The sequence below is a fragment of the Polyodon spathula genome, chromosome 41 (assembly GCF_017654505.1).
Source record: "Polyodon spathula isolate WHYD16114869_AA chromosome 41, ASM1765450v1, whole genome shotgun sequence".
In the NCBI taxonomy this organism is placed as follows: domain Eukaryota; kingdom Metazoa; phylum Chordata; class Actinopteri; order Acipenseriformes; family Polyodontidae; genus Polyodon; species Polyodon spathula.
Window position 1 is genome coordinate 3661262 of NC_054574.1, and position 22691 is coordinate 3683952.

At 40.5% G+C, this 22691-nt stretch overlaps 1 protein-coding gene across 1 annotated transcript in view; it reads right to left on the reverse strand.

Annotated features, from left to right (window-relative positions):
* Nucleotides 1-22691, reverse strand: part of castor2 (cytosolic arginine sensor for mTORC1 subunit 2) — a 47830-nt gene that overhangs the window by 19505 nt on the left and 5634 nt on the right. The window contains exon 3 of the mRNA XM_041236531.1: nt 1731-1924. Within this exon, the coding sequence (XP_041092465.1) occupies nt 1731-1924 (194 nt within the window). The remainder of the gene's footprint in view (nt 1-1730; nt 1925-22691) is intronic.

The following is a 22691-nucleotide window of genomic DNA, read 5'->3' on the forward strand; positions in this document are numbered from 1 at the left end:
AGAAAGAAACAAGAACCAGTGGTCACAAATGGAGATTAGATAAAGGGGCATTCAGAACAGAAAATAGAAGGCACTTTCTTACACAGCAAATTATGAAGGTCTGGAACCAACTCCCCAGTAATGTTGTTGAAGCTGACACCCTGGGATCCTTCAGGGTGTCAGCTTCAACAAGCTGCTTGATGAGATTCTGGGATCAATAAGCTACTAACAACCAAATAAGCAAGATGGGCCGAATGGCCTCCTCTCATTTGTAAACCTTATGTTCTTACTCTGTTTACACACTAGTTTCTTTTGAAATGTTTATTTTATTATAATTTCATATTTTGAACTAGTGCTTTATATGTGGTAAGTTAGAAAATAAACCCTTTTATGTTTGATTGTCATTTAAATACTGCGTTTCGGCTGGCAGATGTTTTTATATGATGTACTTGAATAAAACTTTTGCGTTGTATCTGATAGTTTGTCTTTCATTTTAATACTGCTGTTGTTTAAAATGTACCCGTCACAATGTCTGCTGGCAGTGGTTTTAGGTATAACCGCAGCAGTTCAGTGTTAATGAGGTAATTGGATCATTTAAAATTGACTGTTATTCAATTAAGCACTAACCATAACAACTATGTTGGGTGTGTCAGAAAGGAGAGCAAGAGGGAGTGATGGAGAGTGGAGTAAGAACCTGTGAGTAACAAGAATGGTGTTTAAGAGACAGGGAAACAGCTTAGCTGCCCTGTGGCAGACAGGGAAGCAACTTTCAATTGTGTAGTTAGTATGAAAAAGTGATTTTTGTTTGTTTGTTTATTTTGTGTTGTATAATTTGTGAATACAATCATGTTGGAACTGTGAAACAAAGAGTGTTTTCCTTACCCCGCTGTACCCAGCCACTTTACCGCAATATGTAAAGCATGTATGTGTGCATGGAAAAGTCATTTTAGAAATATTAACTGAAACTCTAAGTTCAATAACTACTAGAAATTTTTTTCAGCTTTGAAAAGACTTCAAGTTGAAAGTTTGTCACTGAATTTAAGTTTAAGTATTTCTAAATATAGCACTACTGAATGTTTCATAGTTATAGAAGACTTTTGTAATAAATTAAACTGTAAAAATAACTATAGCTGGGCTCTATATTTGGCCTGCATATTTTGATTCCCATTTCTGAATACCCTCTCAGAAAATCTGGATTTCTCTGCACTGGGCTTTCTCATTATTCTTGTTCATACTCACTGTTACAGAACACACCGCAAAGTTTACAATAATCTGTCCCCTTTGATGTGACCTGTGTTCTCAGCAATGCAACATTAGGTTTTTAAACATATTGATGACTCCTGACATTTTTTAAACTGGGCATGCATTTCTGAACAAGAGAAAGAAAACATCTTCCAAGGATCACAGCCTACGCAGATCACAGTCCTCCTTGCTACAATGCTGTTTTTCTGTTGCTACAACAAGCCACTCATTTCAATCACCAGCACTGTTACAGGAGGGAGCATGGACTGGATACACTGCAATGTGCAGAAGTAAAAATCTCTTTCTCCTGCTGAACAAGTACAATTAAATTCCCTAGTTGATTTACCTGTGATGTGTGAAGCCGGGATTACATTGAAAAGTGCGCTGACATGGTGAAGGGTCAAGTCATGCGTTTCCTGGAAACACTGCAGGGGGCTTGTTACACTTCACAATTCAATTGGAACAGAAGGACTGTAGTCATGGTGTGGACTGTGCTGCGCTGTGCTTACCAGGATGAAGTCGGTCTGGTAGGTTGAAAGCATGAAAACAGAGATGTTCTGATCAGCCAGCGGTGCGATAACTGACTTGGCAATTTTGGTGACTCCAATTGGCTGGGAGCTGGAGGAACTCCCACCCCCCGAGACCACGTTCAGTGCAAGCCATGTTGCCTCAGCCACACTCAGAAACTCAGACACAGGCAGCTCTGAAATACAGCGAGAGAGAGAGAAAAAAGTATGAATGAGGAGGCCATTCATCCCATTACTGCTCTTCCGATTTGTAGCAGCTGATTGACCTCCAAACTTTTACAATTCTTAAAGGATTCCAAAGATTCTGCATTTACAACATGGCTAGTAACCCATTCCATACCCTCACCACTCTCAGTGTGAATAATCCCAATGATTCAGCATCAGCAACATGACTAGGTAACCCATTCCATACCCTCACCACTCTCAGTGTGAATAATCCCAATGATTCAGCATCAACACCATGACTAGGTAACCCATTCCATACCCTCACCACTCTGTGTGAAGAATCTCAATGACTCAGCATCAACACCATGACTAGGTAACCCATTCCATACCCTCACCACTCTCAGTGTGAATAATCCCAATGATTCAGCATCAACACCATGACTAGGTAACCCATTCCATACCCTCACCACTCTCAGTGTGAATAATTCCAATGATTCAGCATCAACACCATGACTAGGTAACCCATTCCATACCCTCACCACTCTCAGTGTGAATAATCCCAATGATTCAGCATCAGCACCATGACTAGGTAACCCATTCCATACCCTCACCAATCTCTGTGTGAAGAATCCCAATGATTCAGCATCAGCAACATGACTAGGTAACCCATTCCATAAACCACTTCATTTCCAACTGTGCCCTCTGTTCCTGGGTCCTGTGCTCATAAAGTATTGGTTAGGGGTTTGTCAATTCCTTTAAAGATATTAAACAATTAATCAAGTCCCCCCCCCCCCCCTAATTATTTAGGCTAAACAAATTCAGTTGTTTCAGCCTCTCTTCATAGCTCATTACTTTAAGCCCTGGGATTAGTATGGTTGCTCTTCACTGGACTCTCTCCATAGTCACAATGTCCTTTTAGTAATACAGTAACTAGAACTGAACACACCCATTCATTGCTATGAGTCTCAAATGACCTGTTTTATTAAACAAGTACATTTATTTTTAAATATCTGGTACTATTCTAGGTTATGAAATCTCTGTTTGCAGCCCTGCTTTTAGACTGTCTTGCACTTCCTCGCTCACCTGATGGAGTCCCTTCACTGGATTATTCCTGTCAATAGCCAACCAGCTGCTCTCCCTATTGACTGACATGCTTTCAGCTAGTAACATGACCCACAGACAAGGCTGAGGTGAAATGTCCAAAAAGCAGTAAGAGACTTCCTGGAGCAGGGCAAGAAACATGAGAACATTCTTTAGCCTGTGTTTTAAAAGGAAAACACATGTTTGCTAAGAGCTGCCCATTTGAAACACACGTAGCTAATGGAAGTGCAAAACGGTAAGATTGATGGAATCATCTTGTTAGCCCGAGAACTCAGATGAAAGCACCTTAACACAGTATTACAAGATGAAACACAGTTCTACAAAATGAAACCAGAGTATTACAAAATGAAACCAGAGTACTACAAAATGAAACACACAGTATTACGAAATGAAACACACTATTACAAGATGAAGCACACTGTATCTGACTAACGTATTCCAAACATCTTTAAAATGTAAGGGGACAGTAAAAAGGAAAAAAGAAAATGACACTCAAACTTTATACTGAACTGCTCATGATACTGCAGAGAATATTGTTTGTTGTTCAGCATTTGTTTTCAGCTAATGCATAGTTCCCCCGCCTCAGTGATACATTCTCTCTGTGCATAGCAACACTGACTCTTGTGAAGTGCTGACAGAAAGAGAGTGTGTCAGCCCCCCTTTGGAAGACAGCTCAAGCAGCGCTAGAATAGATCCAGGACCTCATACCATCTTCTGCAGCAGTGTTTACCAACCTTTCACACCTTATGCACACTTTAAACAAGTCTGTCAGTAACATCCATCCCATGTCACTGCTGTAAACTCAAAACTAGAGCTATCAGTATGGGGAAAAAGTTAACGACCATGATGTATTTATCAACATCCTATACAGAATTAAGCGATTATCCAGATATATGCAAAAAAGTAAGTGAGATATACAGATGGGCGGATATAAGGACAGACATCCCCCTATATCTCCAGAATTTGATATTATCAATAACTTGTGATTATTGGATAAAAGTTAGTAAATGCATTAAAAAACAATAAAAACAATAGTGTCTGTTACATTAATTTTAAGACCTAAGTGATGACATTGGTAACAGAGACAACCACTACAGGACTTGAAAATGAAGTAGAGACACATTTAAGACAGAGGGTAGGAGACGCTTCTTCACACAGTTGAATGGGTTACCTAGTTATGTTGTTCAGGCAGAATCACTGGAACCCTTTAAGACCAACTTGGCAATGGAAACTCCAAATCAACACTGCAGAGCGCTCTAATAGTATAGGAAAGAGAACTCCTCTCAACATTGCTGAGCGCTCTGATAGTATAGGAAAGAGAACTCCTCAACACTGCAGTGCGCTCTAATAGTATAGGAAGGAGAACTCCTCTCAACATTGCTGAGTGCTCTAGCAGTATAGGAAAGAGAACTCCTCTCAACACTGCAGAGCGCTCTAATAGTAAAGATAACTCCAGTGAACACTTCAGAGCGTTCTAATACTGTAGCATAGAAAGTATTGGAAAGATATCTGTTTTGCAGAATTGGGTATTGCTTTGATTACAATATTTGAAGAGAGTCTTCAAAAGTAGTTGACACAGTTACCCTGAACCAATACTTTAAATGCACTACAGCAACCAGGACCAGAGAACACAGTTGGAAATTAACGGAAGGAGATGCTTGTTCTCACAGAGAGTGGTGAAGGTATGGAATGGGTTTCCTAGTCATGTTGCTGAAGGAGACACTTCTTCACACAGACAGTGGTGAGGGTATGGGATGGGTTTCCATGTTGTTGATGCTGAATCACTGGGGTCCTTTAAGACCCGACTTAAAATTTGAGATCAACAAGCTACTAGGAACCAGATGAGCACAGGTGGGTGGAATGTCCTGTTCTCATTTGTAAATGTTCTTATGTACAGTTTACTATATTGTATATGTATTAAAAACTCACAATGATTCACCTGGCAGTAAATTTCACCTAGTAGTTACAACTGAGGGACTCTGAGGGAGACAGTGTGGCCTACTGTTTTCATCAGAGGGTTGGGAGGGAGGAAATGCGGCCTAGTAGTTGGATTTTAGTTACTGAGAGGAAAGCAGTGTGGTCCACTATTGCAATTCGAGTTGAGAGACTAAAATGTTTCAAGCGACCTGGAAATTGTATTCATCCATTAAATTGAAAATATAGGTTTGCTAGAATGCGTTTATTTCAAAACTGCACACTTGAGACCTATGTAGCTAATGGAAGTGCGAGACAGGAAGATTTATGAAATGATTTTGGTAGGTACACTATAGGGTGCAAGGTAATGACAGTGTGGGGGTGCTAAGAATGGAGTGTTTAGACTAGTGCTCATTGTGAAGGTGCAGTGTAATGACAGCACTGGAGAGCTGAGAATGGAGTATTTAGACTAGTGCTCACTATTATTACGATGCAGGGTAATAACAGCGCTGGAGAGCTGAGAATGGGGTGTTTAGATGAGTGCTCGGGCTGTCTTCTTAAGTTCTGTAACAAATGGAATGGTGCACGACAATCTGGAGAACACTAATTTGGCTGACTGTGTTGCATGCACTGTAAAACAACAATCATTTTGTGTAAAAAAAATCTGCTAAAAATTGGTGAAGTCTGTCAGAGACAAGCTTTCATTCCATATGGTTTCCTGTAAAAGCATGCTGAAAGAATTTCAACTTATGCTGTGAAAAATAATCAAATATTCGAACAAACACTGCTAAACTGTATTTGATGGTATTTACAAAAATGAGTCACATACAGACTCAAGGATGTACAGACAGACACCCCATATATGCCCAAAATCTGATCTTCTCACTAACTTATGCCAAATGATGTTAATATCAAGTTTCAGGACAACTGGATAAGCGGTTCTCCAGATATTGTGCTGTTTAATTGTTCGTCTCTTTAAACAGTCCATTTGAGTGGGGTATCAGGGTTCATTTACTTCAAAGATTTTACTGTAATACAGTACAAATCAAATCTTGAAAGAATATTCAACCATGAAAAGCCACTCTATGTTCTGTGTTTTCTTAGCGACGCTGCTGTGTTTTGACGTCCAGTTAGTTCACTGGATAACAGCACAATCCCCATCTCCTTGGCACATGCCTTGCTTGTCAGTAACACCCGATCGTGAATTTTACACAACTCCTTCCCTGCCCCAGCTAATCTTAGTGCCTATAAGAGACACCATTCTTAACCCATAAATCACAGTTTCCCATAAAATGCCATCAGCTGATACAGATGAGATCTGATGTCTCCCCCCATTACTCCTTTCCAGTTTCTGCCTGTTTGTTGAACTGCTAACCGCTCTGCCCTTGTGACCAGCAGCTGCTATTCCAAATCAAACAGATTAGCATAAAGTGTTTGGGAGATACTTTACAGCACCACTTAAGAACATGTACAGAGACAGGAGGCCACTCTGTCCATCTAAGGTCGTCCGCTTAATTGAAGCGGATTGATCTCAGAACTCTGTCAAGTTGGGTCTTAAAGGATCCAAGCAATTTGTGTTGCTTGATACAATCTAATAGAAGAGAATAAGACTGTGGCAAAATGGTTAACAGTGTGCAGGTAATGCAGCAGTGATCAATGAACAGACAGACAACGATAATCCAGGTGCAATGCTGTTTTACTTGTACAAGCCAATTTTCTGATGACACAAAACACAGTAAATAATAACGATAGCAAGCAATTCATCGGCATGTATTGCTTCATTGTAATCCACGGGTTGGTTTTGAAATAATAACAGTTCCGTCCTTTTTACACCCACACGTAACACAAACACAATCACCAGTCCACAGTGCGTGTTCTAGTGCTCGTAGTGCAAATACAGTTTATCGTGAAAACAAGTGCAGTGTTCTATGGATATGTGCTGGCCCTTGGCGACAGCTCCGGATCGTGTTCAGCAGTCTAATAATAACAAACAGTAGTTTTTAGACATGACAAAAACTAAATAACGCACCCACGATAACAACACAGGTTTCCTTCTGGTTCAGCATAACCATACAAAAGGAACAGATCACTTCGCTACGACCCCTTTTGTACTGTCAATTATGACCCCTTGATTAACTAGTGCCACCCCTCCTCCAATCCGCGGCTGCCAAAGTCGTTTCCCTTCCGGGTCAATGATTTAGTGTATCGTAGCGCCGCCCCCTTTCCAGATTTCCACCACCCCAACTACAAGGTGACGTTTTATCGATCCTACCAATAAGTATACTTTTACGGTGAGGTATGTCACCGTGTCTCCATTGATACAGGAGATAGCCATCTGACCTTGTGGCTGCCATGACACACCGCCTAAGAGAGCTGACTTAATTAAGGTCTGCCCACACCCTGTGTCCACCAATGTGTGGGTTTTCACAAGGCTCCTCCCAACCATTTTTCCCTCGCTTACCCACTTCTGATACCCACTTGCAAGCTGCCACGTCACACTCCATTGCAGATGGACATGACTTGGCCTGGTGTCCCGACTGGTGGCATCTGAAACAGGTAAGGGGGGAGGGAGGAAGGAGGGAGCAGAAGTTAAATATCTGTCCCGCTGCTGGTATGGCAACGGGGCAGGAGCAGCAACTCTACCCCAGCTGGGGGTCAACCCATTGGGGTTGGCGGTGTAGGAAGTCTCAGTCCTGGTGATGGTGGAGCGGAGAAAGGAGGTGGTGTTTGGCTGCTCCATTGTGTTAAATCAGTGAGTAGGTCTGCCTGGGTGGAAACCAAGGAGTCCTCGAAATTCTCGACTAGTTTCACAGCATCTTCCAGGGTGTCGGGGTTGTGGCACCGTATCCATGCTTGGGTTTCGGCGCAGACCACATGGCAGAACTGCTCAACCACAATAGCCTTGTCCATCTCCAAGCTCATTTTCTGGGCAGCATTGAGCCAGTGCACCATGTGATCACACAACCTCTGTGCGACATCCCTGGGGTGTGTATCCGGGGATCTCTTGTACTCCCAGAGCTGTATTCTGTGTGTTTCCCCCGTGATGTTGAGGCGGTGCAGAATGGCTTGCCCAGGTCATATTAAGCAGCTTCGGCGTCCGTCATGGCCTGGTAGGCTGTCTAAGCCTCCCCCATCAGGTACGGTCCCAGCTGGCTTGATCAGAATTCCTTGGGCCATGACGCGGTGGTAGCCAGCCGCTCAAATGCAACCAGGTAAGCCTCTTGGTCATCTTTTGTACCCTTGCTTTTGGGGCCATCATCACGGGTCCTGTTGGTGCACTGGACGGTATTGTCAGCCTGACCCTCTCGATCAGCGTTGTGTACCGTTCCTCTCTGTCTTTCCTCGACCTCCCATCTGCTGTCCAGCAGCTCCAGCGCACCGCTAGTGAAACGTGATCCATCCCTTATTATCTGACGCTGTGTGGCAAAGTAGTTACAGCGTGCAGGTAATGCAGCCGTGATCAATGAACAGACAGACAATGATAATCCAGGTGCAATGGTGTTTTACTTGTACAATCCAATTGTCTGATGACACAAAACACAATAAACAATAAATGATAAGTAATACAGTGTATTCATTGTAATCCATGGGTTGGTTTCGAAATAATAACAGTCCTGTTCTTTTTACACCCACACGTAACACAAACACAATCACCAGTCCACAGTGCGTGTTCTAATGCTAGTAATGCAAATACAGTTTATCGTGAAAACAAGTGCAGTGTTCTATGGATAAATGCTAGCCGTTGGTGACAACTCCAGATCGTGTTCAGTGATCTAATAATAACAAATAGTATTTTTAGACATGACAAAAACACAACAAAATAAAACACCCACGATAATAACACAGGTTTCCTTCCGGTTCAGCATAACCAGATCACTTGGCTATGTCCCCTTTACTATGCCTCTTGACTGGCTCCTCCAATCCGCGGCTGCCACATCATTTCCCTTCCGGGTCGATGATTTAGTGTATCGTAGCTCTTCCCCCTTTCTAGATGACAACCTCCTTCTAACCCTGGGAATTGTCTGGCCATCCAGTTCAGGGCACTCTGTTCCCTTTACATAGCGCCGTCACAGGTCGGGACAGAGATTTATCACCAAGAATCATAAGATCTCTCTCACAGAGACTCATATAATAAAATGCATATAATTGTTTTTAAAGTAAAATTATTCATTTCACATTTCCCCTAAAAACAACAACCATGGATGTAAACTTGGATTTAGAACATAAGAAAGTTTACAAACGAGAGGAGGCATCTTGCTCGTTTGGTTGTTAGTAGCTTATTGATCCCAAAATCTCATCAAGCAGCTTCTTGAAGGATCCCAGGGTGTCAGCTTCAACAACATTACTGGGGAGTTGATTCCAGACCCTCACAATTCTCTGTGTAAAAAAGTGCCTCCTATTTTCTGTTCTGAATGCACCTTTGTCTAAACTCCATTTGTGACCCCTGGTCCTTGTTTCTTTTTTCAGGCTGAAAAAGTCCCTTGGGTCGACACTGTCAATACCTTTTAGAATTTTGAATGCTTGAATTAGGTCGCCACGTAGTCTTCTTTGTTCAAGACTGAACAGATTCAATTCTTTTAGCCTGTCTGCATATGACATGCCTTTTAAGCCCGGAATAATTCTGGTCGCTCTTCTTTGCACTCTTTCTAGAGCAGCAATATATTTTTTATAGCGAGGTGACCAGAACTGCACACAATATTCAAGATGAGGTCTTACTAGTGCATTGTACAGTTTTAACATTACTTCCCTTGATTTAAATTCAACACTTTTCACAATGTATCCGAGCATCTTGTTAGCCTTTTTTATAGCTTCCCCACATTGTCCAGATGAAGACATTTCTGAGTCAACAAAAACTCCTAGGTCTTTTTCATAGATTCCTTCTCCAATTTCAGTATCTCCCATATGATGTTTATAATGTACATTTTTATTTCCTGCTTGCAGTACCTTACACTTTTCTCTATTAAATGTCATTTGCCATGTGTCTGCCCAGTTCTGAATCTTGTCTAGATCATTTTGAATGACCTTTGCTGCTGCAACAGTGTTTGCCACTCCTCCTACTTTTGTGTCGTCTGCAAATTTAACAAGTTTGCTTACTATACCAGAATCTAAATCATTAATGTAGATTAGGAATAGCAGAGGACCTAATACTGATCCCTGTGGTACACCGCTGGTTACCACACTCCATTCTGAGGTTTTTCCTCTAATCAGTACTTTCTGTTTTCTACATGTTAACCACTCCCTAATCCATGTACATGTGTTTCCTTGAATCCCAACTGCGTTCAGTTTGAGAATTAATCTTTTGTGCGGGACTTTGTCAAAAGCTTTCTGGAAATCTAAATAAACCATGTCATATGCTTTGCAATTATCCATTATCGATGTTGCATCCTCAAAAAAATCAAGCAAGTTAGTTAGACACGATCTCCCTTTCCTAAAACCATGTTGACTGTCTCCCAGGACCCTGTTACCATATAGGTAATTTTCCATTTTGGATCTTATTATAGTTTCCATAAGTTTGCATATAATAGAAGTCAGGCTTACTGGTCTGTAGTTACCTGGTTCAGTTTTGTTTCCCTTTTTGTGGATCGGTATTACGTTTGCAATTTTCCAGTCTGTCGGTACCACCCCTGTGTCAAGAGACTGCTGCATGATCTTGGTTAGCGGTTTGTAAATTACTTCTTTCATTTCTTTGAGTACTACTGGGAGGATCTCATCCGGCCCAGGGGATTTGTTTATTTTAAGAGCTCCTAGTCCCTTTAACACTTCTGCCTCAGTTATGCTAAAGTTATTTAAAACTGGATAGGAACTGGATGACATGTGGGGCATGTTGTCAGTATCTTCCTTTGTAAAAACTTGTGAAAAGTAATCATTTAATATATTTGCTATTTTTTTTTTTTCATCTACGATTTTGCCATTTGTATCTCTTAAACATTTAATCTCCTCTTTGAATGTTCTCTTGCTGTTGTAATATTGGAAAAACATTTTGGAATTGGTTTTAGCTCCCTTAGCAATGTTCATTTCTATTTCTCTCTTGGCCTTTCTAACTTCCTTTTTGACTTGCGTTTGCAGTTCTGTGTACTCTTTCTGCGTACTTTCTTTTTGGTCCTTTTTTAATGCTCTGTAAAGTGCCTTTTTTCACTGAATATTTTTTTAAATTGATCTATTAAACCATTTTGGCAATTTAGTTTTACATTTAGATTTGTCTACTTTAGGGATATAATTGTTTTGCGCCTCTAGTACTACATTTTTGAAGAACAACTATCCTTCTTCTGTGGGTGTTTTCTCTATTTTACTCCAATCTACTTCTGTTAGTCTCTGTTTCATACCTTCATAGTTTGCTTTTCTAAAATTGTAAACCTTAGCTTTAGTCATTACTTTTGGGGATTTAAAAAACACTTCAAATGAGACCATGTTGTGGTCTGAGTTTGCCAGTGGTTCTCTGACCTCTGTTTTAGTTATTCTGTCTTCGTTATTTGAAAAGACTAAATCAAGGCATGCCTCCCCTCTAGTCGGTGCCTTGACAAATTGTGTTAGGAAGCAGTCATTTGTCATTTCCACCATTTCTATTTCATCCTTCGTGCTACCCACTGGGTTTTCCCATTTTATATGGGGGAAGTTGAAATCCCCCATTAGTATGGCTTCTCCTTTGCTACACACATTTCTAATGTCATTGTATAACAGATTATTGTGCTCACCGTCTGAATCTGGCGGTCTATAGCATGCTCCTATTATTATGCCCTTTGAATTTTTGTCTGTTATTCTGACCCATATTGATTCGGTTTTATTTTCTTTGTCCAGGTTTAACACCTGGGCTTCAAGACTGTTTCTTATGTATAGCGCTACCCCTCCTCCTCTTCTGTCCTGCCTGTCTTTCCTATACAGTGTATACCCACAAATATTTATATATTTAATATATTACCCACGTTTCTGTAACACCTATCACATCATAGTTACCTGTTAGTGCAGTAGTTTCAAGTTCTAGAATTTTGTTTCTGATACTTCTAGCATTTAGATAAATACATTTAATGGTTGTCTTACCTGAGTTGTTGTTCTTGTTTTGATGCGGTCTCCCTTCTGTTTTTTTGTTGATTTCTCCCCCCTTCCTTTCTAGTTTAAATGCTTCTGAAACTGCTCGAGGATCTTTTGTCCGAGTAGACTGGTTCCCTTGTTATTTAAATGCAGTCCATCCCGTCTATACGTCTGATTGTGTTACACTGTAGCCTGCAGTAGTCCTACAGGAAGCTATACTCTGTAATGCATTTGCCTTTAACTCTTATGGGAACCCTAACCCTAACCCTAACTAAGCGCTCGGTCACATTCACTTCAATGAGTGAGGTTCAGGGTTTGAACCTCTGATTACCTGCGTGGAGAAAAGATGCCATTTTTAAAAAGAAAGTCAAGGTGAAAAAAATGCACAGAGAAAGAAAGAATAGAAAGACCAAGGAAAAAGCAAGATAGAGAAAGAATACAAGAAAGAATAAACAATGACAGAAAGGAAGGAAAAAAGAGAAAGAAGGAAGGAAAAGAGAAAAACAAAAGAAAAAACAAGACAGAAGAAAGACTTAAACAGAATTTCTTTAGGGGACAGAGAGGTGCTGAGCCGAGTCACATTTCCCCTTACCACAGCACAAGGAAATTGGGTGGAAAATCCCTTCAGCTAATGAGGCGAGAAGTGCAGTACAGAGCACTGGGGGAGAAACATAGCATGTGCAATCTGGGTTGGGTGCCCAGACTGTGTTTCACTCAGATGCACAGAAACCAATGAATGACTATCTGCAGAAGTAATTTAAAAGGGATCCCTACAGATTTAAAAGCTTACAGTTTAAAATATTTAAATATAATCCACACCTTAAAGGGAATATTTACAGGGTGGACAAAAAAAAAGTCTCCCATCATTGTATGCAAGTTTTCCCTTACTCTGAATTATTGCCCTGCTTTTTGGTTGCAGTTGAACATTAGGACGATAATACATCACTGTGCCATTGCAAGGAAAACACATTCAGCCTCAGAGCTTTGGAGGCCAGGGTGGGGCCAACAAGAATGACCTCTCACGTTTTAGCCCCACCTTAATTCATCATGAACAGAAATCTAGAAATCAGTGCAGAAAAAAAGATGACGTGCAAAAAAAGATAAGCACAACAAAAGTAAACTTTCATACCTAGAATATTTACTTTAAATGTTTAGAATTTACCAACATTTCTGATGTGTTCAAGTTTAAACATTTTTAAAAGTGTAAAAAACCCTGAGGCCTCACAGAGTTCTCACACTTCTCTCTAGGAACAGCTAGTTCACCAGAGTGTAACCATCAACCTGTCCCCCTGCAACACTCTGCCCCTTCAAACCTGTAAGAATAGAAGAACATCTGCGAACAAGGAGGCCATTCGGCCCCTCAAAGCTTGTCACATTCCTAATAGCTAATTCATCCCCAAAAACTGTCAAGTTAGGTCTAAAAGGATCCCAATGATTCAGCATCACCTACATGGCTAGATAGCCCATTCCATACCCTCAGCTCTGTCTGTGTGAAAAAGTGTCTCCTACCCTCTGTCCTAAGTCTATCTCCACTTAATGTCCAACTGTGTCCTCTGGTCCTGTTTCTGTGTTGCATGATTGGTACTGGGTCAGGTTCTTCTTTTAAGATGTTAAAGATTTCAAACCCCCCCCCCCCCCCCCCCCCCCCCCCCCCCCATACAATGGTAAGAGATGTATGTAGTCTACACTCTCCCTTTATTGGTTTTCTGTAATTACAGGTGTGTTTATAAATTAGTATCTATTACAGCACCCTTTGATTCAATACCAAGCATCTGCTTCAAAGCAGCCATTAACTGAAAACAGCTTAAACAAATACTAACTAAATAACTTATACATTATGAAGGCACATTTGTCTCGTCAAAATTACAGTCAATATTATTAAAAAATAAAAATCTACAGCATTCCTGTAAATGAACTGCTTGTCTGTGCTCATTCTAGTGTTTGTATTCATTGAACTTCAGGGTAAAAAAACCAAAAAAACAAACATAATCTGGCTGTCCCAGCCTTTTCACTCGGCATAAACACAGCGCAGTGCATTGAATATTCCAAACTCGGTTTGAACAGCTAAACAAACAAATAAATACAATTAATAAAAAACATTAAAACCACAATGTTTGTACTTTTCATTGTCAAAATATGTGCTACAGTCTTACCAGGGGTATAGGAGTACAGTATACTATTACTTCAATACATTTCTGGAGAGGCTAGCCTCCTATAACAACAGAAGTTAATGTGAAACAAGAAGAGATTTATTTGTATTGTGAACTGTACCGTAGTGTGACCGATCGATTTCATCTCCATGTTATTCTATGGGTTTATTCAGTCAGGTTTAATATCTCACAAGACTATGCCAAAAGGAAATTCTGTTAACACTACTTCTGGAAATAATGTGTACAGTCTGTTCTTGACGCTGTTATATTTAACCAAAGTGTTATAAATCCTATGGACTGTGTGCCACCAAGCCTGTTTCAGCCAGTGGTGAGAAACATCCTGCACACCAGGGCTCTTCAACTAGTTTTCTAAAGGAACCAGACTGGAAAAAAGTTAGGAGTAGGCGGGCCAGAAGTATTTTGCACATTTTTAAGCTATATAATAAATATTATGTAAACGTAATGCTTGTATATTGAACAAGACTTACAAACATTACCATAGGAATAGTACTTTAATAATAGAACAGAGGGTATCATCACAAACATTTTAAAATATATGTGACATGAACAGTATAGCTGCTATATTATACTATACTGTAGGTCTGAGAGTGTGAACTGTGTGACCATGTGGTTGTAAGTAAGGTAATGATATAACACAAAAAACTGTTCATCACACAATATGTGAGTGTGCCACTTAAAACAAATAAACTTGTGTCTTTGTTTCTACTTCATCTCTGACACAAAAATGAAAACAGACAGATTAGTCCCATGAAAAGGGGTGATATCATGTTTCTACATTTTGGTTAATTTCCCAAATAATGACATTTGATGTTTTTGACCAGACTATTAATACTCCTTTGCATGGTATACTTTTTAATGAATCTCAAAAATAAATCGATGAGTGTACAATCTCACAAGAGCTGCACAAGCACGTTGGTAGGGAGAGATCAGCGCCTCTACTTTTGAGCTTCTAGCTGCTCAGCTCTCTGGATACGTATTTCTAAAAGCTCCTTGTTTGGTTTCAGAATGCCTTTTCATATTGTATTCCTCAACTACTGACACACACTCACTGCACAGTAAACACGCTGGCTTTATGTTCAGTACGATTTTCACCCACGTTTTCTTATTTTACTAGCTAGAGTAGAGCGCCATGTTTATATCACTTAAAAAAACAAACAAAACTAATAGCAAAACGAGTAAAAAAAATAAATAACTCGCCCTCAGAGTACGCCAAGCGGAGCTCAGTGGAACTGGCTGGCATGAGTCATGCTGAGTGGCTAGTCATGAAAAGGGGCGGTGTGATGTGCGCGCTGCTTTGCAGGATACAAAGATAAAACACGTCTTAATCACAAATTGATTTATGTTACTATTTTTGTTTTTGTTTTTTTCCATATTTATTTTAGTTCATTTTTATCATTTCTGTTGACTGTTGGCACGCCGCTAGTTGAACAGCCCTGCTGTACACTCTCCAATCATTTTAAACATTTTCACATTGCTTCCCACCCACCTCATCTTCATATTCTGGTGTGTTTTTTACATGTATATCAAGTGAAGCTGGTGATCAGTGAGTACAATAAATTGCGTTAGGAATGGAGAGATTAATTTGCTACACGAGGTAACGATTGCGGGGACCAGCATGTTTTTTAATTTACTGGATCCGAGGATGATCCAAGCCCCAGTGCATTATTTGTCAGGTTTTGTCAAACAAAACTCTTAAACCTGCAAAATTGAGACGCCATTTATCTACAAATCATTCAGAATATGAAAAAATAAACAATCTGAAACAAAGGAAAATGGAACTTTGCCATCAGCAACTTTTAATGCACAAAACGAAACCTTTCCTTGCTGACCGTAGTAAAGATTAAGGCCCAAGAATCCTACTGTTAGGTACGTTATAGAAATACTTTGTACATGTACTTCTTCATATACACATGCAAAATGCTGCTGTGAAAAAATGCATGACAAGTGGTCCGGAGGAAAAATCCAAACACCAAGGTGGTCCCTGCATTGAAAAAGGCTGGGAACCAGTGTTCTAGGACAGTGGTTCTCAACCTTTTTTGGTTTCTGTACACTCAATGAAATTTTCCTCTGCTTGAAGTACCCCCTCAAGTGCATACCGGTGGTGCCAGTAAAAATTGGACATATACTTATTACTTTATATCTAATGACATTTAGGACAGGCAATTATATATACAGTGCCATGAAAAAGTATTTGCCTTGTCACAAAGATGGCTGTAGTGGGTGACATCAGACCAGAACCAGGAACTAACAAATAAATAACAGAGAGGTGGAGTTTGGTGAAGCTGAGCGATTGGTTTCGATCAGCATTTAATAATTGACCAGACAGAAAATAAAATGTTGTAAAGACAAACAAAACACAGGACACGGCACTTTCGCCAAAATAAAGAGACAAACAAAATGGACTACACAGACAAACACGGTGAGCTGATATTTAACTATTCTTATTATAACCTCCATCTCCAATCCTGTTCTCCACTCACCGAACACACAACCCTGAGTAGGTGAAAACATGCAGCTTTTACGCAGCTGTACCAAGACTCGATTGCTAATCAGTCATTCAATTGTAGTCTCGGTACAACTGCACGTGAATTAATAAAGTGCAATTCCCCGTGCTCACATATTATTACATTTTACCTGCACGTGAAGTGCTGTGCAATCCTTGTGCCTGAATACAAATATTAATTTTAAACACTCATGTTACAGACCCATTTATATCCCGAGTACCTACACTACACGTAACATACAACACAAACAAATAGTCCAGGGGCAGGGCACTTTGCCACAGCCCCCTGTCTGATTTTCTGCATTTTTGCACATTTTTCACATTGAATTTCATCAGAGCTTTTTGTGGGTTGTAGTAGTATATAGAGGGAGTTTGACAGAAAAAAATTACACCAAAGTTTGGTGCTTCTTTCATTTGTTTGGTGTGCAAGGTAATCAAACATGCAATCTTCAGGTGTGAACAAGTTATTGCCCCCCCCTAGTTAACTCAACCCAATTAGAGGGATAATTAGGGTCAGCTGTTTGAATACTTTGGTTAACAATCAGGCCTGATTTGGGCCAGCCCTGCCCAATATAAATCTGACTAACTTTGGCCCATACCATCAGTGAAGTTGAAGGCACACAGGTTCTAGAGGCACATCATGCCACGATCAAAAGAAATTCCTGAAGACCTCTGGAAAAAAGTTGTTGATGTCTATCAGTCTGGAAAGGGTTACAAAGCCATTTCTAAGGCTCTGGGGCTCTACCAAACCACAGTCTGAGCCATATTGCTCAAATGGAGAAAGTTTGGCACAGTAGTGAATCTTCCCAGGAGTGTCCGTCCTGCCAAAATCTCTCCAATAGCAAGGCATAAAATCATCCAGGAAGTCACAAAGAACCCTAGAACAACATCCAGGGATCTGCAGCCCTCTCTCGCGTTGGCTAAGGTCAGTATTCATGACTCTACCATCAGAAAGACACTGGGCAAAAATGGGATTCATGTGCAGAGTAGCAAGGTGGAAACCACTGCTCACTAAGAAGAACATGAATGCTCATCTCAAGTTTGCCAAAAAGCACCTGGATGATCCTCAAGAGTACTGGACCAATGTTCTATGGCCAGATGGTTCTAAATTTGAACTTTTTGGCCAACATGGTCCCCGTTATGTCTGGCAAAAACCAAACACTGCATTCAACAGCAAGAACCTCATTCCAACGGTCAAGCATGGTGGTGGTAGTGTCATGATTTGGTGATCCTTTGCTGCATCAGGACCTGGACGACTTGCCATCATTGAAGGAACCATGAATTCTGCTCTGTATGAGAGAATTCTACAGGAGAATGTCAGGTCATCCATCTGTGAGCTCAAGCAGCAAGACAATGATCCAAAACACATAGACAAGTCTACATCAGAATAGTTGAAGAACAACAAATTTAAAGTTTTGGAATGGCCTAGTCAAGGTCCAGACCTAAACCCCATTGAGATGTTGTGGCAGGACCTGAAACGAGCAGTTTATGCTTGAAAACCCACAAATGTCACTGAATTGAAGCACTTCTGCATGAAGGAGTGGGCCAAAATTCCTCCCCGGCGCTGTGAGAGACTGATCAATAACTACAGGAAGTGTTTGGTTGCAGTTACTGCTGCTAAAGGTGGCGTAACCAGTTATTGAGTCTAAGGGGGCGATTACTTTTTCACACAGGGGGCACTGGGTGTTGTATAACTTTCTTTAATAAATAAATGAAATATGTATCAAAATTTGTGTTATTTGTTCACTCAGGGTCCCTTTTATCTAATATTAGATTTTGGTTGAAGATCTGATAACATTCAGTGTCAAAAATATGCAAAAATGTAGAAAATCAGACAGGGGGCAAATACTTTTTCACGGTACTGTCTATAGCATGTATGGTCTGAATGTAACTTTGAAACATTTGAGATAAATATTAAGCCCTTACCAATTAATGTGAAACCTGACCTTGTCTTTCAGTGTTGCAACAGCAGTGATAAAGCTTTTCTCCAAGCTGAGTTCGTTCCTTTGTTTTGTCTTGATTTAGGTCACTGTGGAAAATGACACTTCACATGACACTTCAGTATGTAGATCCAAATGGCAGCAGTTCATTCAGAGCATATGTACCCAAATCAGGATATTCCTTGTGGACAGAGCACCAAAACTGTGCGAGTGTTGAGTCTGAAAATGTCATTCAGGCAGCGGTCTGATGATAGATCCAAACGTTTTTCATGCAGCTTGGCAGGAATGTTGGTGTTATAAATGTTAGGCATGAATGGATTATGCACCTAATCAAGTTGAGCAGACTTGTTTTCAATGTCCAGGAAGTATGACTTGAATTCACTTGCCAATTTGACCAAATGTCTGGCCACTATTTGCACAGCTTGAGCTTTGTCAATATCACCATTACTACACCAGGCGTCAAGCTGAGGGAAACTACTTCAATCCCCATCCTCACATTTCCTCCTCAGCCAGTTAAGTTTGCCAAACACATCAGCGAGATAAGCAAGGTGCGCTAGCCATTCTGTGTCCTCAAACACGGAGACAAGTGGACGCGAGTGCTCGAATAGAAAGGATCTTACTTCATCCTCCAGTTCAGCAGTCTTTGTAATGTTTTCCCTCTTGACAGCCAGCGTATGTCTGTGTGAAGTAATAACTGCTGGTGCTCAGACCTGACATTTTCACATAGTTGTCGAAACAGTCAGGTATTGAGAAGCCTGGATTTGATAAAGTTGATCACTTTTACAGCGTCATTCAAAACATCATGAAACTCTGGGCACATTTTCTTGGATGCCAATGCCTCCCTGTGAATGATGCATTGATTCCACTCTACATCAGGATTTACCTTTTTGATACAGGCCATTAATCCATTCCCTCTCCCGGTCATCGCTGCTGCACCGTCTGTGCACATGAGTACACGTATTCCAGTGTAGATTGTGCTCTTTGAAAAAACTGTCGATCACGTTGAAAATGTCCTCACTGGATGTTGTCCCCAGTAATGTTTTGCAGATAAGTATGTGCTCCTTAATGTCAGAAATGTCCATGTATCGCACGAAGGCAATTAGCTGTGCCTCTCCACTTCCGTCAGTTCATTCGTCAAGTTGGAGAGTAAACGAACCGACTTTTTGTAGTTTTTCAATGACCTGTTCAACAATGTCACTAGACATATCATCGATCCTACGGCCCACAGTATCGTTAATCTGCTATTATGAAGGGCTTTTTAGACTTCACCATAATGAGACTGCATATGAAGCCTCCAATGCTTTCGTTGAGGTTGTAGCAGCTTTTTTCATTGTCGACTGATTTCCGTTGAATTCTGACAGCTTTCGGTGAAAAAACTCTGCTGTCATACCCATGTATGCCTGATGCTTGGTGCTGAGATGCTGTTGTAGATGGACAGGTTTCATGTTATTGTTGGATAACTTTTCGCTGCAGAAGATACACAGTGGTAGTTGGGGTTCGGTGGACGTGGAGGTAAACCTGTACAAAAATATACTGCTCCCTGCACTGTCGGTATTTAGGTTTATCTGTTTTCATTTTCTTTTCTGCAGTTTCCTCGTAGTTGCTGCTGCTCGGAAAGACACTGCGTTTCAGCCACTTGTCCATTTTTGCTGTTCAATACAAAGCCAGCTAGCTAGATAGCTAGGCATTCACTGCAGTAACATACAAATCGGGCGTGGAACAGACAAAACCAGTGGAGGCTGCTGGGAGTGAGAGTCTGTTTACAATGCATGTAATAGGCCCGGCTACCTGCCTACAGTACAGTAATAATTTGTTTATTTATTTTATTTAAAGTTATTAATTTTATTAAAGTTATAACATTTACCATTATGTTTTGCATCTCTTACAAATCTTCCCGCGTAGCCCCTGGGGGTTGGCCACGTACCCTCAAGGGTAAGCGTAACCCAGGTTGAAAAACACTGCCTTTAAGTCCTGGAAATAGTCTGGTTCATAGGACTCTCTCCAGGGCCACAATGACCTTTTGGTGCTGTGGTGACCACAATTGGATACAGCACTGTGTAAGTGTGATCTCACCAGAGCAGTATTAATTAAACAATGTCCACTTAGAGTTGAGACCACCTGGAAAACGGGATTCAACCCAGGCCTCGCCCCCGTGCCTCTGCAGTTTGCTGCAGTAATTTCCCCCGCTCAGCAGTAATATAAGACAGTGCTTCCAGGAACTCCTTGCATCACCTTCTTGGAAAGTCTCCCCTAAGAGTTCCAGGATTCATTTCTGTAAGATGTTCTACATGATGAGGAATTAAATACATGTCATAAATACACATACATATCTGTCACTCACACACACACACACACACACACACACACACACACACACACACACACACACACACACACACACACACACACATATATATATATATATATATATATATATATATATATATATATATATATATATATTGCAACACTCCAGTTTTGTTTCTGGTGCTTGATTTTTCTTATAGTCTCACCAGTGCATTACACAGTAAAACTCATCATAACTTCTTTGGATTTTACGCTTCACTTTTGACTGTCCAAGACTACACAAGCATTTGCCTTTGCGATTGCTCCCAAGCACAGTCCGGCTGCTGCAGCGATGAGTCTAATACAACATTGAGGGCTTTCTCTTGGTGGCCTGTTCTATATCACCCATTTATGTGGCTCCTACATTTCTGTGACCAGAGTGTCACCATAATCTACTTTGAATTGTACTCTTTCGACAATGTAACAAAGGTGAGCAGATACTCATGTTTTTGAGTGATCAAGTTAGTTCTGATTCATTAAATAAAATGAGTCACTCAACACAAAATAAACCATTCCCTTGTTTGCCCTTGGCTACACAACTATTGAGGACCAATCAATAACAATCTGAAAGTGAGATTTAATTTAGAACCTGTCATGAGCAAATTACTCATTCTATAAGTGTCTTCCCTTTCCTTTATACTTTTGTTATAAAATCATTTTGATTTCACACTGTTAGAAATGCATCCTCTCTGCAGTGATTTGGGGGATTGTTATCCTGGGTGAGATGTAATCTCAGATTAAACTCCATGGAAACATATCCCCAGTGTGCACAGCAGTAGAGATGTAATCTCAGATTAAACTCCATGGAAACATATCCCCAGTGTACACAGCAGTAGAGATGTAATCTCAGATTAAACTCCATGGAAACATATCCCCAGTGTGCACAGCAGTAGAGATGTAATCTCAGATTAAACTCCATGGAAACATATCCCCAGTGTGCACAGCAGTAGAGATGTAATCTCAGATTAAACTCCATGGAAACATATCCCCAGTGTGCACAGCAGTAGAGATGTAATCTCAGATTAAACTCCGGGAAATACATCCCCAGTGTACACAGCAGTAGAGATGTAATCTAAGATTAAACTCCAGGGAAATACATCCCCAGTGTACACAGCAGTAGAGATGTAATCTCAGATTAAACTCCAGGGAAACATATCCCCAGTGTGCACAGCAGTAGAGATGTAATCTCAGATTAAACTCCAGGGAAATACATCCCCAGTGTACACAGCAGTAGAGATGTAATCTCAGATTAAACTCCAGGGAAACATATCCCCAGTGTGCACAGCAGTAGAGATGTAATCTCAGATTAAACTCCAGGGAAATACATCCCCAGTGTACACAGCAGTAGAGATGTAATCTCAGATTAAACTCCAGGGAAACATATCCCCAGTGTGCACAGCAGTAGAGATGTAATCTCAGATTAAACTCCAGGGAAACATATCCCCAGTGTGCACAGCAGTAGAGATGTAATCTCAGATTAAATTCCAGGGAAATACATCCCCAGTGTACACAGCAGTAGAGATGTAATCTCAGATTAAACTCTAGAGAAATACAGAAGTACCACTGGTGGGGACAAAATTAAACATGAGTAACTCAGAATTTATTTATATTTAACTCACCTGTATTTGTTTGTTTCAGTCAATTGTGTAAATAGGGCACCTTGGTTAATTTGTTAATATATTAATAGCTGTTACAGCTGCACCAGTTCACTGCAGGTTCAATTAAACAGGAGAGGAGAGTATACTCGATTGCAAATAAATATTTTTGTTTAATTGTA